The sequence below is a fragment of the Oncorhynchus nerka genome, unplaced genomic scaffold (genome assembly GCF_034236695.1).
Source record: "Oncorhynchus nerka isolate Pitt River unplaced genomic scaffold, Oner_Uvic_2.0 unplaced_scaffold_1001, whole genome shotgun sequence".
NCBI classification, from domain to species: Eukaryota; Metazoa; Chordata; class Actinopteri; order Salmoniformes; family Salmonidae; genus Oncorhynchus; species Oncorhynchus nerka.
The window spans coordinates 90683-108340 of record NW_027040295.1 but is presented as its reverse complement, the minus strand read 5'-3'; the positions used below and the strand labels follow the sequence as shown (position 1 = coordinate 108340).

General features: G+C 43.1%; 1 protein-coding gene across 1 annotated transcript in view; it reads left to right on the top strand.

The window, feature by feature from the left end:
* Positions 1-17213, top strand: part of LOC135570279 (monocyte to macrophage differentiation factor 2-like) — a 67752-nt gene extending 50539 nt beyond the window's left edge. Inside the window, exons 5-7 of the mRNA XM_065016394.1 lie at positions 13096-13197; positions 13882-13951; positions 16209-17213. Of these exons, the coding sequence (XP_064872466.1) occupies positions 13096-13197; positions 13882-13951; positions 16209-16412 (376 nt within the window). The 3' untranslated portion in view covers positions 16413-17213. The remainder of the gene's footprint in view (positions 1-13095; positions 13198-13881; positions 13952-16208) is intronic.
* The last annotated feature ends 445 nt before the right edge of the window (positions 17214-17658 follow it).

The window sequence follows — 17658 nt, the reverse complement described above, 5'->3', positions numbered from 1 at the left end:
GACAACACTAGTCTGGACTACAGCATCATATACTGGACTACACTAGTCTGGACTACAGCATCATATACTGGACTACACTAGTATGGACTACAGCATCATATGGACTACACTAGTATGGACTACAGCATCATATACTGGACTACACTAGTCTGGACTACAGCATCATATACTGGACTACACTAGTATGGACTACAGCATCATAGTCTGGACTACAGCATCATATCTGGACTACAGCATCATAGTCTGGACTACAGCATCATATACTGGACTACACTAGTCTGGACTACAGCATCATAGTCTGGGACTACAGCATCATATACTGGACTACACTAGTCTGGACTACAGCATCATATACTGGACTACACTAGTCTGGACTACAGCATCATATACTGGACTACACTAGTCTGGACTACACTAGTCTGGACTACAGCATCATATACTGGACTACACTAGTCTGGACTACAGCATCATATACTGGACTACACTAGTATGGACTACAGCATCATATACTGGACTACAGCATAGTCTGGACTACAGCATCATATCTGGACTGTCTGGACTACACATCATATATGGACTACAGCATCATATACTGGACTACACATCAGTATGGACTACAGCATCATATACTGGACAACACTAGTCTGGACTACAGCATCATATACTGGACTACACTAGTCTGGACTACAGCATCATATACTGGACTACAGCATCATACAGCATCATACTGGACTACACTAGTCTGGACTACAGCATCATATATACTGGACTACACTAGTCTGGACTACAGCATCATATACTGGACTACACTAGTCTGGACTACAGCATCATAGTCTGGACTACACTAGTCTGGACTACACTACAGCATCATATACTGGACTAACACTACTGGACTACAGTCATGGACTACAGCATCATCATACTGGACTACACTAGTCTGGACTACATCATATACTAGTCTGGACTGGACTACAGCATCATATACTGGACTACACTAGTCTGGACTACAGCATCATATACTGGACTACACTAGTCTGGACTACAGCATCATATACTGGACTACACTAGTCTGGACTACAGCATCATATACTGGACTCTGGACACAGCATCATATACTGTACTGTCTGGACTACAGCATCATAGTCTGGACAACACTAGTCTGGACTACACTATACTGGACTACAGCATCATAGTCTGGACTACTGGTCTGACTACAGCATCATATACTGGACTACACTAGTCTGGACTACAGCATCATATACTGGGACTACACTAGTACTGGACTACACTAGTCATCATATACTGGACTACACTAGTCTGGACTACATCATCATACACTAGTCTGGACTACAGCATCATAGTCTGGACTACAGCATCATAGTACTGGACTAAGCATCATATACTGGACAAGTCTGGACTACACTAGTCTGGACTACAGCATCATAGTCTGGACTACACTAGTCTGGACTACAGCATCATAGTCTGGACTACACTAGTCTGGACTACAGCATCATAGTCTGGACTACACTAGTCTGGACTACAGCATCATATACTGGACTACACTAGTCTGGACTACAGCATCATATACTGGACTACACTAGTATGGACTACAGCATCATATACTGGACTACACTAGTCTGGACTACAGCATCATAGTCTGGACTACAGCATCATAGTCTGGACAACACTAGTCTGGACTACAGCATCATATACTGGACTACAGCATCATATACTGGACTAAACTAGTCTGGACTATAGCATCATATACTGGACAACACTAGTCTGGACTACAGCATCATAGTCTGGACTACACTAGTATGGACTACAGCATCATATACTGGACAACACTAGTCTGGACTACAGCATCATATACTGGACAACACTAGTCTGGACTACAGCATCATAGTCTGGACTACAGCATCATATACTGGACAACACTAGTCTGGACTACAGCATCATAGTCTGGACAACACTAGTCTGGACTACAGCATCATATACTGGACTAAACTAGTCTGGACTACAGCATCATATACTGGACAACACTAGTCTGGACTACAGCATCATAGTCTGGACTACACTAGTATGGACTACAGCATCATATACTGGACTACACTAGTCTGGACTACAGCATCATAGTCTGGACTACAGCATCATAGTCTGGACAACACTAGTCTGGACTACAGCATCATATACTGGACTACACTAGTCTGGACTACAGCATCATATACTGGACTACACTAGTATGGACTACAGCATCATATACTGGACTACAGCATCATATACTGGACTACACTAGTCTGGACTACAGCATCATAGTCTGGACAACACTAGTATGGACTACAGCATCATATACTGGACTACAGCATCATATACTGGACTACACTAGTCTGGACTACAGCATCATATACTGGACTACACTAGTATGGACTACAGCATCATAGTCTGGACAACACTAGTCTGGACTACAGCATCATATACTGTCTGTCTGGACTACAGCATCATATACACTAGTCTGGACTACAGCATCATATACTGGACTACACTAGTCTGGACTACACTAGTATGGACTACAGCATCATATACTGGACTACAGTAGTCTGGACTACAGCATCATATACTGGACTACACTAGTATGGACTACAGCATCATATACTGGACTACACTAGTATGGACTACAGCATCATATACTGGACAACACTAGTCTGGACTACAGCATCATATACTGGACTACACTAGTATGGACTACAGCATCATATACTGGACAACACTAGTCTGGACTACAGCATCATAGTCTGGACAACACTAGTCTGGACTACAGCATCATATACTGGACTACACTAGTCTGGACTACAGCATCATATACTGGACTACACTAGTATGGACTACAGCATCATATACTGGACAACACTAGTCTGGACTACAGCATCATAGTCTGGACAACACTAGTCTGGACTACAGCATCATATACTGGACTACACTAGTCTGGACTACAGCATCATATACTGGACTACACTAGTCTGGACTACAGCATCATAGTCTGGACAACACTAGTCTGGACTACACTAGTATGGACTACAGCATCATAGTCTGGACTACACTAGTCTAGACTACAGCATCATATACTGGACTACACTAGCCTGGACTACAGCATCATATACTGGACTACACTAGTATGGACTACAGCATCATAGTCTGGACTACACTAGTCTGGACTACAACATCATATACTGGACTACACTAGCCTGGACTACAGCATCATAGTCTGGACTACACTAGTCTGGACTACAGCATCATATACTGGACTACACTAGTCTGGACTGCATCATAGTCTGGACTACAGCATCATAGTCTGGACAACACTAGTCTGGACTACAGCATCATATACTGGACTACACTAGTCTGGACTACAGCATCATATACTGGACTACAGCATCATATACTGGACTACACTAGTCTGGACTACAGCATCATATACTGGACTACACTAGTATGGACTACAGCATCATAGTCTGGACAACACTAGTCTGGACTACAGCATCATATACTGGACTACACTAGTCTGGACTACAGCATCATAGTCTGGACAACACTAGTCTGGACTACAGCATCATATACTGGACTACACTAGTCTGGACTACAGCATCATATACTGGACAACACTAGTCTGGACTACAGCATCATATACTGGACTACACTAGTATGGACTACAGCATCATATACTGGACAACACTAGTCTGGACTACAGCATCATAGTCTGGACAACACTAGCCTGGACTACAGCATCATATACTGGACTACACTAGTATGGACTACAGCATCATAGTCTGGACTACACTAGTCTGGACTACAACATCATATACTGGACTACACTAGCCTGGACTACAGCATCATAGTCTGGACTACACTAGTCTGGACTACAGCATCATATACTGGACTACACTAGTCTGGACTACAGCATCATAGTCTGGACTACAGCATCATAGTCTGGACAACACTAGTCTGGACTACAGCATCATATACTGGACTACACTAGTCTGGACTACAGCATCATATACTGGACTACAGCATCATATACTGGACTACACTAGTCTGGACTACAGCATCATATACTGGACTACACTAGTATGGACTACAGCATCATAGTCTGGACAACACTAGTCTGGACTACAGCATCATATACTGGACTACACTAGTCTGGACTACAGCATCATAGTCTGGACAACACTAGTCTGGACTACACTAGTATGGACTACAGCATCATATACTGGACTACACTAGTATGGACTACAGCATCATATACTGGACAACACTAGTCTGGACTACAGCATCATATACTGGACTACACTAGTATGGACTACAGCATCATATACTGGACAACACTAGTCTGGACTACAGCATCATAGTCTGGACAACACTAGTCTGGACTACAGCATCATATACTGGACTGAACTAGTCTGGACTACAGCATCATATACTGGACAACACTAGTCTGGACTACAGCATCATAGTCTGGACTACACTAGTATGGACTACAGCATCATATACTGGACTACACTAGTCTGGACTACAGCATCATAGTCTGGACTACAGCATCATAGTCTGGACAACACTAGTCTGGACTACAGCATCATATACTGGACTACACTAGTCTGGACTACAGCATCATATACTGGACTACACTAGTATGGACTACAGCATCATATACTGGACTACAGCATCATATACTGGACTACACTAGTCTGGACTACAGCATCATATACTGGACTACACTAGTATGGACTACAGCATCATATACTGGACAACACTAGTCTGGACTACAGCATCATAGTCTGGACAACACTAGTCTGGACTACAGCATCATATACTGGACTACACTAGTCTGGACTACAGCATCATATACTGGACTACACTAGTCTGGACTACACTAGTATGGACTACAGCATCATATACTGGACTACAGTAGTCTGGACTACAGCATCATATACTGGACTACACTAGTATGGACTACAGCATCATATACTGGACTACACTAGTATGGACTACAGCATCATATACTGGACTACACTAGTATGGACTACAGCATCATATACTGGACAACACTAGTCTGGACTACAGCATCATATACTGGACTACACTAGTATGGACTACAGCATCATATACTGGACAACACTAGTCTGGACTACAGCATCATATACTGGACTACACTAGTCTGGACTACAGCATCATATACTGGACTACACTAGTCTGGACTACAGCATCATATACTGGACTACACTAGTATGGACTACAGCATCATATACTGGACAACACTAGTCTGGACTACAGCATCATATACTGGACTACACTAGTCTGGACTACAGCATCATAGTCTGGACAACACTAGTCTGGACTACACTAGTATGGACTACAGCATCATAGTCTGGACTACACTAGTCTAGACTACAGCATCATATACTGGACTACACTAGCCTGGACTACAGCATCATATACTGGACTACACTAGTATGGACTACAGCATCATAGTCTGGACTACACTAGTCTGGACTACAACATCATATACTGGACTACACTAGCCTGGACTACAGCATCATAGTCTGGACTACACTAGTCTGGACTACAGCATCATATACTGGACAACACTAGTCTGGACTACACTAGTCTGGACTACAGCATCATAGTCTGGACTACACTAGTCTGGACTACAGCATCATAGTCTGGACTACACTAGTCTGGACTACAGCATCATAGTCTGGACTACACTAGTCTGGACTACAGCATCATATACTGGACTACACTAGTCTGGACTACAGCATCATATACTGGACTACACTAGTATGGACTACAGCATCATATACTGGACTACACTAGTCTGGACTACAGCATCATAGTCTGGACTACAGCATCATAGTCTGGACAACACTAGTCTGGACTACAGCATCATATACTGGACTACAGCATCATATACTGGACTAAACTAGTCTGGACTATAGCATCATATACTGGACAACACTAGTCTGGACTACAGCATCATAGTCTGGACTACACTAGTATGGACTACAGCATCATATACTGGACAACACTAGTCTGGACTACAGCATCATATACTGGACAACACTAGTCTGGACTACAGCATCATAGTCTGGACTACAGCATCATATACTGGACAACACTAGTCTGGACTACAGCATCATATACTGGACTACACTAGTCTGGACTACAGCATCATATACTGGACTACACTAGTATGGACTACAGCATCATATACTGGACTACAGCATCATATACTGGACTACACTAGTCTGGACTACAGCATCATAGTCTGGACAACACTAGTATGGACTACAGCATCATATACTGGACTACAGCATCATATACTGGACTACACTAGTCTGGACTACAGCATCATATACTGGACTACACTAGTATGGACTACAGCATCATAGTCTGGACAACACTAGTCTGGACTACAGCATCATATACTGGACTACACTAGTCTGGACTACAGCATCATATACTGGACTACACTAGTATGGACTACAGCATCATATACTGGACTACACTAGTCTGGACTACACTAGTATGGACTACAGCATCATATACTGGACTACAGTAGTCTGGACTACAGCATCATATACTGGACTACACTAGTATGGACTACAGCATCATATACTGGACTACACTAGTATGGACTACAGCATCATATACTGGACAACACTAGTCTGGACTACAGCATCATATACTGGACTACACTAGTATGGACTACAGCATCATATACTGGACAACACTAGTCTGGACTACAGCATCATAGTCTGGACAACACTAGTCTGGACTACAGCATCATATACTGGACTACACTAGTCTGGACTACAGCATCATATACTGGACTACACTAGTATGGACTACAGCATCATATACTGGACAACACTAGTCTGGACTACAGCATCATAGTCTGGACAACACTAGTCTGGACTACAGCATCATATACTGGACTACACTAGTCTGGACTACAGCATCATATACTGGACTACACTAGTCTGGACTACAGCATCATAGTCTGGACAACACTAGTCTGGACTACACTAGTATGGACTACAGCATCATAGTCTGGACTACACTAGTCTAGACTACAGCATCATATACTGGACTACACTAGCCTGGACTACAGCATCATATACTGGACTACACTAGTATGGACTACAGCATCATAGTCTGGACTACACTAGTCTGGACTACAACATCATATACTGGACTACACTAGCCTGGACTACAGCATCATAGTCTGGACTACACTAGTCTGGACTACAGCATCATATACTGGACTACACTAGTCTGGACTACAGCATCATAGTCTGGACTACAGCATCATAGTCTGGACAACACTAGTCTGGACTACAGCATCATATACTGGACTACACTAGTCTGGACTACAGCATCATATACTGGACTACACTAGTATGGACTACAGCATCATATACTGGACTACAGTAGTCTGGACTACAGCATCATATACTGGACTACACTAGTATGGACTACAGCATCATATACTGGACTACACTAGTATGGACTACAGCATCATATACTGGACAACACTAGTCTGGACTACAGCATCATATACTGGACTACACTAGTATGGACTACAGCATCATATACTGGACAACACTAGTCTGGACTACAGCATCATAGTCTGGACAACACTAGTCTGGACTACAGCATCATATACTGGACTACACTAGTCTGGACTACAGCATCATATACTGGACTACACTAGTATGGACTACAGCATCATATACTGGACAACACTAGTCTGGACTACAGCATCATAGTCTGGACAACACTAGTCTGGACTACAGCATCATATACTGGACTACACTAGTCTGGACTACAGCATCATATACTGGACTACACTAGTCTGGACTACAGCATCATAGTCTGGACAACACTAGTCTGGACTACACTAGTATGGACTACAGCATCATAGTCTGGACTACACTAGTCTAGACTACAGCATCATATACTGGACTACACTAGCCTGGACTACAGCATCATATACTGGACTACACTAGTATGGACTACAGCATCATAGTCTGGACTACACTAGTCTGGACTACAACATCATATACTGGACTACACTAGCCTGGACTACAGCATCATAGTCTGGACTACACTAGTCTGGACTACAGCATCATATACTGGACTACACTAGTCTGGACTACAGCATCATAGTCTGGACTACAGCATCATAGTCTGGACAACACTAGTCTGGACTACAGCATCATATACTGGACTACACTAGTCTGGACTACAGCATCATATACTGGACTACACTAGTATGGACTACAGCATCATATACTGGACTACAGCATCATATACTGGACTACACTAGTCTGGACTACAGCATCATATACTGGACTACAGCATCATAATCTGGACAACACTAGTCTGGACTACAGCATCATATACTGGACAACACTAGTCTGGACTACAGCATCATATACTGGACTACACTAGTCTGGACTACAGCATCATATACTGGACTACACTAGTATGGACTACAGCATCATATACTGGACTACACTAGTCTGGACTACAGCATCATATACTGGACTACAGTAGTCTGGACTACAGCATCATATACTGGACTACACTAGTATGGACTACAGCATCATATACTGGACTACACTAGTATGGACTACAGCATCATATACTGGACAACACTAGTCTGGACTACAGCATCATATACTGGACTACACTAGTATGGACTACAGCATCATATACTGGACAACACTAGTCTGGACTACAGCATCATAGTCTGGACAACACTAGTCTGGACTACAGCATCATATACTGGACTACACTAGTCTGGACTACAGCATCATATACTGGACTACACTAGTATGGACTACAGCATCATATACTGGACAACACTAGTCTGGACTACAGCATCATAGTCTGGACAACACTAGTCTGGACTACAGCATCATATACTGGACTACACTAGTCTGGACTACAGCATCATATACTGGACTACACTAGTCTGGACTACAGCATCATAGTCTGGACTACACTAGTATGGACTACAGCATCATAGTCTGGACTACACTAGTCTAGACTACAGCATCATATACTGGACTACACTAGCCTGGACTACAGCATCATATACTGGACTACACTAGTATGGACTACAGCATCATAGTCTGGACTACACTAGTCTGGACTACAGCATCATAGTCTGGACTACACTAGTCTGGACTACAGCATCATATACTGGACTACACTAGTCTGGACTACAGCATCATATACTGGACTACACTAGTATGGACTACAGCATCATAGTCTGGACAACACTAGTCTGGACTACAGCATCATATACTGGACAACACTAGTCTGGACTACAGCATCATAGTCTGGACTACAGCATCATATACTGGACAACACTAGTCTGGACTACAGCATCATAGTCTGGACAACACTAGTCTGGACTACAGCATCATATACTGGACTAAACTAGTCTGGACTACAGCATCATATACTGGACAACACTAGTCTGGACTACAGCATCATAGTCTGGACTACACTAGTATGGACTACAGCATCATATACTGGACTACACTAGTCTGGACTACAGCATCATAGTCTGGACTACAGCATCATAGTCTGGACAACACTAGTCTGGACTACAGCATCATATACTGGACTACACTAGTCTGGACTACAGCATCATATACTGGACTACACTAGTATGGACTACAGCATCATATACTGGACTACAGCATCATATACTGGACTACACTAGTCTGGACTACAGCATCATAGTCTGGACAACACTAGTATGGACTACAGCAGGGGTGTCAAAGTCAAATGGACGGAGGGCCAAATAAAAAAATCAGCTACAAGACGAGGGCCGGACTGTTCGAATGTTCATTGAAAATTTTTAAATGACGCATATAGTCTAGTGAACCTAATTGAACCTACTGAAAACCTAACAAATATATTACAATATGATCAGATAAATAAAGCAATATTTTCTTATGGCTCTGTCAGTAATCTTTAATTTTCAACAGACACAAAAGACAAATTTCCTTTATATAAATATCCCCATAACATGAACATTAAATGAAAGAAACCGGTATTCAAGGCACCATCAGTAGACTATATTTTCTATTTTAGCAAAAGTGGGCTAAATTTACTTCAAAGAAAAAACAATAATAGCAATTTTCTATCATCCACTCAACTGAAATATTTTTAAAATATAATTGGATTGAAATACAAAAAAATAAAGTGCAAAAATCTATTAATCAAAAACAACACTTTGTTTAAGGAGAAGTAACATGCAGTGAAAACAAATATTAAATTTTAACTTTTAAACTTGAACTGAGTAAAAACTCTAAATATGTGATTGCACAGTAATGTTCACTTGTTTGAGGTTGAGGGTGATACTTGGTGGTGTCCCATCTTTTCCACAAGTTCATCAATGTTCATAGGGGTAAGGCTCTGAGCTGAAGAAATCCTCAGAATTGAGTGGAGGTGTTCAGCAGTAAGTCGACTTCTGTGTGATGTTTTGTTCAGGTTCATCAAAGAAAACAGTTGTTCACACAGGTATGTGCTGCCAAACATAGACAACGTTTGAGCAGCCTGGATGCGCAGCTGGGGCATTGTGCCGGGAGGAAACGGGCGAACTCCGCAGCACCCACTGCCGCATATTTTGCCCTCAGTGCATCATTGCATTGGAGGTCAATCAACTCCATTTGGAGGTTTGGTGGTGAGCTTTCCACGTCAACAGCAAATGGGTTACCGAGCAGTTCCAACCTGCTTTTTTGTGCTTCAAAGTCAGCAAATCGGCGTCGAAAGTCAGCGGCAAGCATACCTATTTTATCAGCCAACTGTGTGCTCGGGAACGCACTGGTAGAGAGCTTCTCTTTCATGGTCTGGCAGCTGGGAAAGTGGCTCAAATTTTCTTTCCGCATCTGCGTCTCCCACAGAGTCAGTTTGGTTTTAAATGCCTTCACTGTACTGTACATATCAGAGATGACACGATCCCGACCCTGCAGCTGCAAGTTTATTGCATTCAGATGACTCGTAATGTCACACAGAAAAGCCATTTCACACAGAAACATTTCGTCTCGGAGTTGTGTTGTGTCTTTCCCTTTGCTGTCCAAGAACAGACAAATCTCCTCACGAAGCTCGAAACATCTTTGAAGCACCTTTCCCTGGCTTAGCCATCGCACCTCTGTGTGATAAGGCAAATCACCATGCTCCGTTTCTAACTCCGTCAGAAATGCCTTGAACTGGCGGTGATTCAAACCTTTGGCTCTGATAAAGTTAACTGTGCGCGTGATGATGCTCATTACATGCTCCATTTTCAAGGCTTTACCGCACAACGCTTCCTGGTGTATGATACAATGATAAGCTGTCAGCTCACCTGTCGCGTTTTCCTCTTGCATCTTTTCCCGTATCTTCGCCACCAGTCCGCTCCTGTGTCCACACATCGCAGGTGCTCCGTCGGTTGTCAAACCCACGAGTTTTTCCCAAGGCAGCTCCATCTCATTTACACATCTTGACACCTCTTCATACAAATCATGCCCCGTAGTTGTGCCATGCATAGGACGTAAAGCCAAAACTCCTCTGTCACGCTTAGGTTGGAGTCCACTCCGCGGATGAAAATTGACAACTGGGCAATGTCAGAAATGTCGGTGCTCTCATCCACAGCCAAGGAATATGCAATAAAATCTTTTCCCTTTTTCACAAGCTGCTCTTTTAGATTGATGGACAACTGGTCTACTCTCTCGGCAATGGTGTTTCTGCTCAGACTCACATTTAAAAAGAGTTGCCTTTTTCTGGGCAAACTTCGTCACAAACTTTAATCATGCAGTTTTTGATGAAATCCCCCTCCGTAAATGGCCGGGCTGATTTAGCGATCTCTTCTGCCAAAATAAAACTGGCCTTGACAGCAGCCTGGCCTTGTGATTTGGCTTTTTTGAACAGAGCCTGTCGAGATTTGAGGCCTCGTTTTAATTCCTCTGCCTTTTGTAGCCTTTGTTCCATGTCCATATTCTTGTTTTTGTCCGCGTGTTTCGTTTCATAATGTCGTCTCAGATTATACTCTTTCAGTACCGCCACACTTTCTCCACACAGAAGACACACAGGTTTTCCAGCTACCTTCGTGAACATATACTCCGACTCCCACCTTGTTTGAAACCCCCGGTTCTCAGTATCCACCTTCCGTTTTGCCATTTTTGATGGGTATCTGAAAGTTAATTTTACTGTGATGCTGACGACTGCTGTGCCAATAAATATTGAAATGAAGCAGCCTACTGCTCGGTGCGTCACCTTTGCATTGTGGGAAATGTAGTATTGGTGCGTGTAAAAGATCTGCGGGCTGCCGGCTTGCTGCGGGCCGGTTCTAATAATAAATCAAGATCATCCCAGGGGCCGTAAAAAACCTTCTTGCGGGCCGGATGTGGCCCGCGGGCCTTGACTCTGACATATGTGGACTACAGCATCATATACTGGACTACAGCATCATATACTGGACTACACTAGTCTGGACTACAGCATCATATACTGGACTACACTAGTATGGACTACAGCATCATAGTCTGGACAACACTAGTCTGGACTACAGCATCATATACTGGACTACACTAGTCTGGACTACAGCATCATAGTCTGGACAACACTAGTCTGGACTACACTAGTATGGACTACAGCATCATAGTCTGGACTACACTAGTCTAGACTACAGCATCATATACTGGACTACACTAGTCTGGACTACATCATCATAGTCTGGACTACAGCATCATAGTCTGGACTACAGCATCATATACTGGACTACACTAGTCTGGACTACAGCATCATATACTGGACTACACTAGTCTGGACTACACTAGTCTGGACTACAGCATCATAGTCTGGACTACACTAGTCTGGACTACAGCATCATAGTCTGGACAACACTAGTCTGGACTACACTAGTCTGGACTACACTAGTCTGGACTACACTAGCTCAGTTTGCCGAACTTGTGAACACGACGCCCTTGTTTTGTGTGTAGTCTGTTTTAAAGTGATGTGATATGTACCATGATTACTATCCAGGTTGAACCTGCGGGAGCTGGGACCCTGGACCTGTCACATGAGGTGGTTGGTCTGGGTGATGGCCTCTGTCGGAACAACATACGTCTTCTTCTTCCACGAGAGGTGAGGTGGTTATGGGGGGGAGGTTTCTTCAATGAGAGGTAACGTGTTTGTGGTGGGGGGGGGTGTCTTCTCCCACGAGAGGTAAGAGGTCACAATACTCCACTCTGACCTTTTAACCCTGACTCTTGTGAGACCCTAAACCCTAACTATGTTCCTGACCTATATCTAACCTCCTCCTTCTCTCTTTCTCTCTCGCTCTTTCTCTCTCTCTCTCTCCCTCCCTCTCTCTCTCTCTCTCCCATTCTCTCTCTCTCTCTCTCTCTCTCTCTCTCTCTCTCTCTCTCTCTCTCCTCTCTCTCTCTCTCTCTCCCATTCTCTCTCTCTCCCTCTCTCTCTCTTTCTCTCTCCCATTCTCTCTTTCTCTCTCTCTCTCGTTCTCTCTCTCTCTCTCTGTCTCTCTCTCTCCCCTTCTCTCTCCCATTCTCTCTCTCTCCCTCTCTCTCTCTCTTTCTCTCTCCCATTCTCTCTCTCTCTCCCTCTCTCTCTCTTTCTCTCTCCCATTCTCTCTTTCTCTCTCTCTCTCTGTCTCTCTCTCTCTCCCCTTCTCTCTCCCATTCTCTCTCTCTCCCTCTCTCTCTCTTTCTCTCTCCCATTCTCTCTCCCTCTCTCTCTCTCTCTCCCATTCTCTCTCTCTCTCTGTCTCTCTCTCTCCCCTTCTCTCTCTCTGTCTCTCTATCTCTCCAGGTATAAGTTGATGGAACTGATCTGTTATACAGTGATGGGAGTGTTCCCAGCCTTGGTCATCCTGTCAATGGTGAGACACTTTTAGACATCAAACTCTAAAAATGCTCAAATCGGGGATATTGACTTGCATTGGTTTTTAAGAGCACAAATGCAAAAAAAAAAGGTAGCCAGGTAAAGGTGGCCAGGTAAAGTTGGCCAGGTAAAGGGGGCCAGGTAAAGTTGGCCAGGTAAAGGGGGCCAGGTAAAGTTGGCCAGGTAAAGGTGGCCAGGTAAAGGTGGCCAGGTAAAGGGGGCCAGGTAAAGTTGGCCAGGTAAAGGGGGCCAGGTAAAGGGGGCCAGGTAAAGTTGGCCAGGTAAAGGTGGCCAGGTAAAGGTGGCCAGGTAAAGGTGGCCAGGTAAGGGGGGTAAATGTGGCCAGGTAAAGGTGGCCAGGTAAAGGTGGCCAGGTAAAGGTGGCCAGGTAAAGGTGGCCAGGTAAAGTTGGCCAGGTAAGGGGGGTAAATGTGGCCAGGTAAAGGTGGCCAGGTAAAGGTGGCCAGGTAAAGGTGGCCAGGTAAAGTTGGCCAGGTAAAGTTGGCCAGGTAAAGTTGGCCAGGTAAAGGTGGCCAGGTAAAGTTGGCCAGGTAAAGTTGGCCAGGTAAAGGTGGCCAGGTAAAGGTGGCCAGGTAAAGGTGGCCAGGTAAAGGTGGCCAGGTAAAGGTGGCCAGGTAAAGGTGGCCAGGTAAAGGTGGCCAGGTAAAGGTGGCCAGGTAAAGGTGGCCAGGTAAAGTTGGCCAGGTAAGGGGGGTAAATGTGGCCAGGTAAAGGTGGCCAGGTAAAGGTGGCCAGGTAAAGGTGGCCAGGTAAAGGTGGCCAGGTAAGGGGGGTAAATGTGGCCAGGTAAAGGTAGCCAGGTAAAGGTGGCCAGGTAAAGTTTGCCAGGTAAAGGTGGCCAGGTAAAGGTGGCCAGGTAAAGTTGGCCAGGTAAAGGTGGCCAGGTAAGGGGGGTAAATGTGGCCAGGTAAAGGTAGCCAGGTAAAGGTGGCCAGGTAAAGGTGGCCAGGTAAAGGTGGCCAGGTAAAGGTGGCCAGGTAAAGGTGGCCAGGTAAAGGTGGCCAGGTAAAGGTGGCCAGGTAAAGGTGGCCAGGTAAAGGTGACCAGGTAAAGGGGGCCATGTAAAGGGGGCCAGGTAAGGTGGCCAGGTAAAGGTGGCCAGGTAAAGGTGGCCAGGTAAAGGGGGCCAGGTAAAGGGGGCCAGGTGAAGGGGGCCAGGTCAAGGTGGCCAGGTCAAGGTGGCCAGGTAAAGGTGGCCAGGTAAAGGTGGCCAGGTAAAGGTGGCCAGGTAAAGGAAACCAAAGCACGGAATGCTTTCTCTTGTTATAATCATAATAACGCATAGGGCTTTCTCTTGTCCGTAGACTGCTTACTGGGACAGAACCAGTATGTTATAATCATAATAACGCATGGGGCTTTCTCTTGTCCGTAGACTGCTTACTGGGACAGAACCAGTATGTTATAATCATAATAACGCATGGGGCTTTCTCTTGTCCGTAGACTGCTTACTGGGTAAGAACCAGTATGTTATAATCATAATAACGCATGGGGCTTTCTCTTGTCCGTAGACTGCTTACTGGGACAGAACCAGTATGTTATAATCATAATAACGCATGGGGCTTTCTCTTGTCCGTAGACTGCTTACTGGGACAGAACCAGTATGTTATAATCATAATAACGCATAGGGCTTTCTCTTGTCCGTAGACTGCTTACTGGGACAGAACCAGTATGTTATAATCATAATAACGCATGGGGCTTTCTCTTGTCTCCGTAGACTGCTTACTGGGACAGAACCAGTATGTTATAATCATAATAACGCATAGGGCTTTCTCTTGTCCGTAGACTGCTTACTGGGACAGAACCAGTATGTTATAATCATAATAACGCATGGGGCTTTCTCTTGTCCGTAGACTGCTTACTGGGACAGAACCAGTATGTTATAATCATAATAACGCATGGGGCTTTCTCTTGTCCGTAGACTGCTTACTGGGACAGAACCAGTATGTTATAATCATAATAGCGCATGGGGCTTTCTCTTGTCCGTAGACTGCTTACTGGGTAAGAACCAGTATGTTATAATCATAATAACGCATAGGACTTTTAAATAACTTCAAGGACCCCGAAGTCTCTTTACAATTGTGGAAATGAAACTAAAAAAAAAACAGTAATCAAAACAAAACAACACAAGGCTAAACAGAAACAAAGAGAATGGTTGTATGGTAATTGAATGGTAATGGCTCAAGGTGGGGAAAGAGTGTGGTGGATTAACTTTCATCCTTTTTGTCCCCCTGTAGCCGGACCGTGAGGGGCTGTGTGAGTTGTTAGTGGGTGGTGCCTGTTACTGTCTGGGCATAGTGTTCTTCAAGAGTGATGGCCTCGTCCCGTTCGCCCACGCCATCTGGCACCTGTTTGTTGCCATGGGAGCTGGCGTCCATTACTACGCCATCTACCGGTACCTCTACACGCCATCAGCCAATCAGATGAAGACATCCAGATGACACACGGAGACCGGGGGCGAGGGGTGATGACGTCACAGGACGTTGAAGGAAGGAGTGGACTTGTGCAGAAGTGATGTCAAGAAAGGAGGGATGGAGAGATGAGAATAGAACCATAGCAACGTGGAGAGATGAGAATAGAACCACTGCGACCTGGCCAAGATAAAGCAAAGCAGTGCGACAAATACAACAACACAGAGATGAGAATAGAACCATAGCAACGTGGAGAGATCAGACAGGATGTAGGTCACTAGTTTATGTGTCCTGGACAGACAGGATGTAAATCACTGGTTTATGTGTCCTGGACAGACAGGATGTAGATGGTTATGTGTCCTGGACAGACAGGATGTAGATGGTTTATGTGTCCTGGACAGACAGGATGTAGATCACTGGTTTATGTGTCCTGGACAGACAGGATGTAGATCACTGGTTTATGTGTCCTGGACAGACAGGATGTAGATGGTTTATGTGTCCTGGACAGACTGGATGTAGATCACTGGTTTATGTGTCCTGGACAGACAGGATGTAGATGGTTTATGTGTCCTGGACAGACAGGATGTAGATGGTTTATGTGTCCTGGACAGACAGGATGTAAAGTTAGTTGTGTAACCATCCAGTGTAGTGTTGTGTGCGTGGTAGAGTAGTCTAGAAATGACAGATCGTGAAGGTGTTTCTCCTGATTGTACTACTAATACATTCCAGTCTAGTGAAGGTATTACCCTAATACAGCCATTATTACTATTATTATTATTACTATTATTATTATTACTATTATTATTATTATTATTATTATTATTATTATTATTATTATTATTATTATTACTATTATTATTATTATTATTATTATTATTATTATTATTACTATTATTATTATTATTATTACTATTATTATTATTATTATTATTATTATTACTATTATTATTATTATTATTATTATTATTATTATTATTATTATTATTATTATTATTATTATTATTATTATTATTATTATTATTACTATTATTATTATTACTATTATTATTATTACTATTATTATTATTATTATTATTATTATTATTATTATTATTATTATTATTATTATTATTATTACTATTATTATTATTATTATTATTATTATTATTATTATTATTATTATTACTATTATTATTATTACTATTATTATTATTATTATTATTATTATTATTAATAGTATTATTATTATTATTAGTATTATTAATAGTATTATTATTATTATTATTATTATTAATAG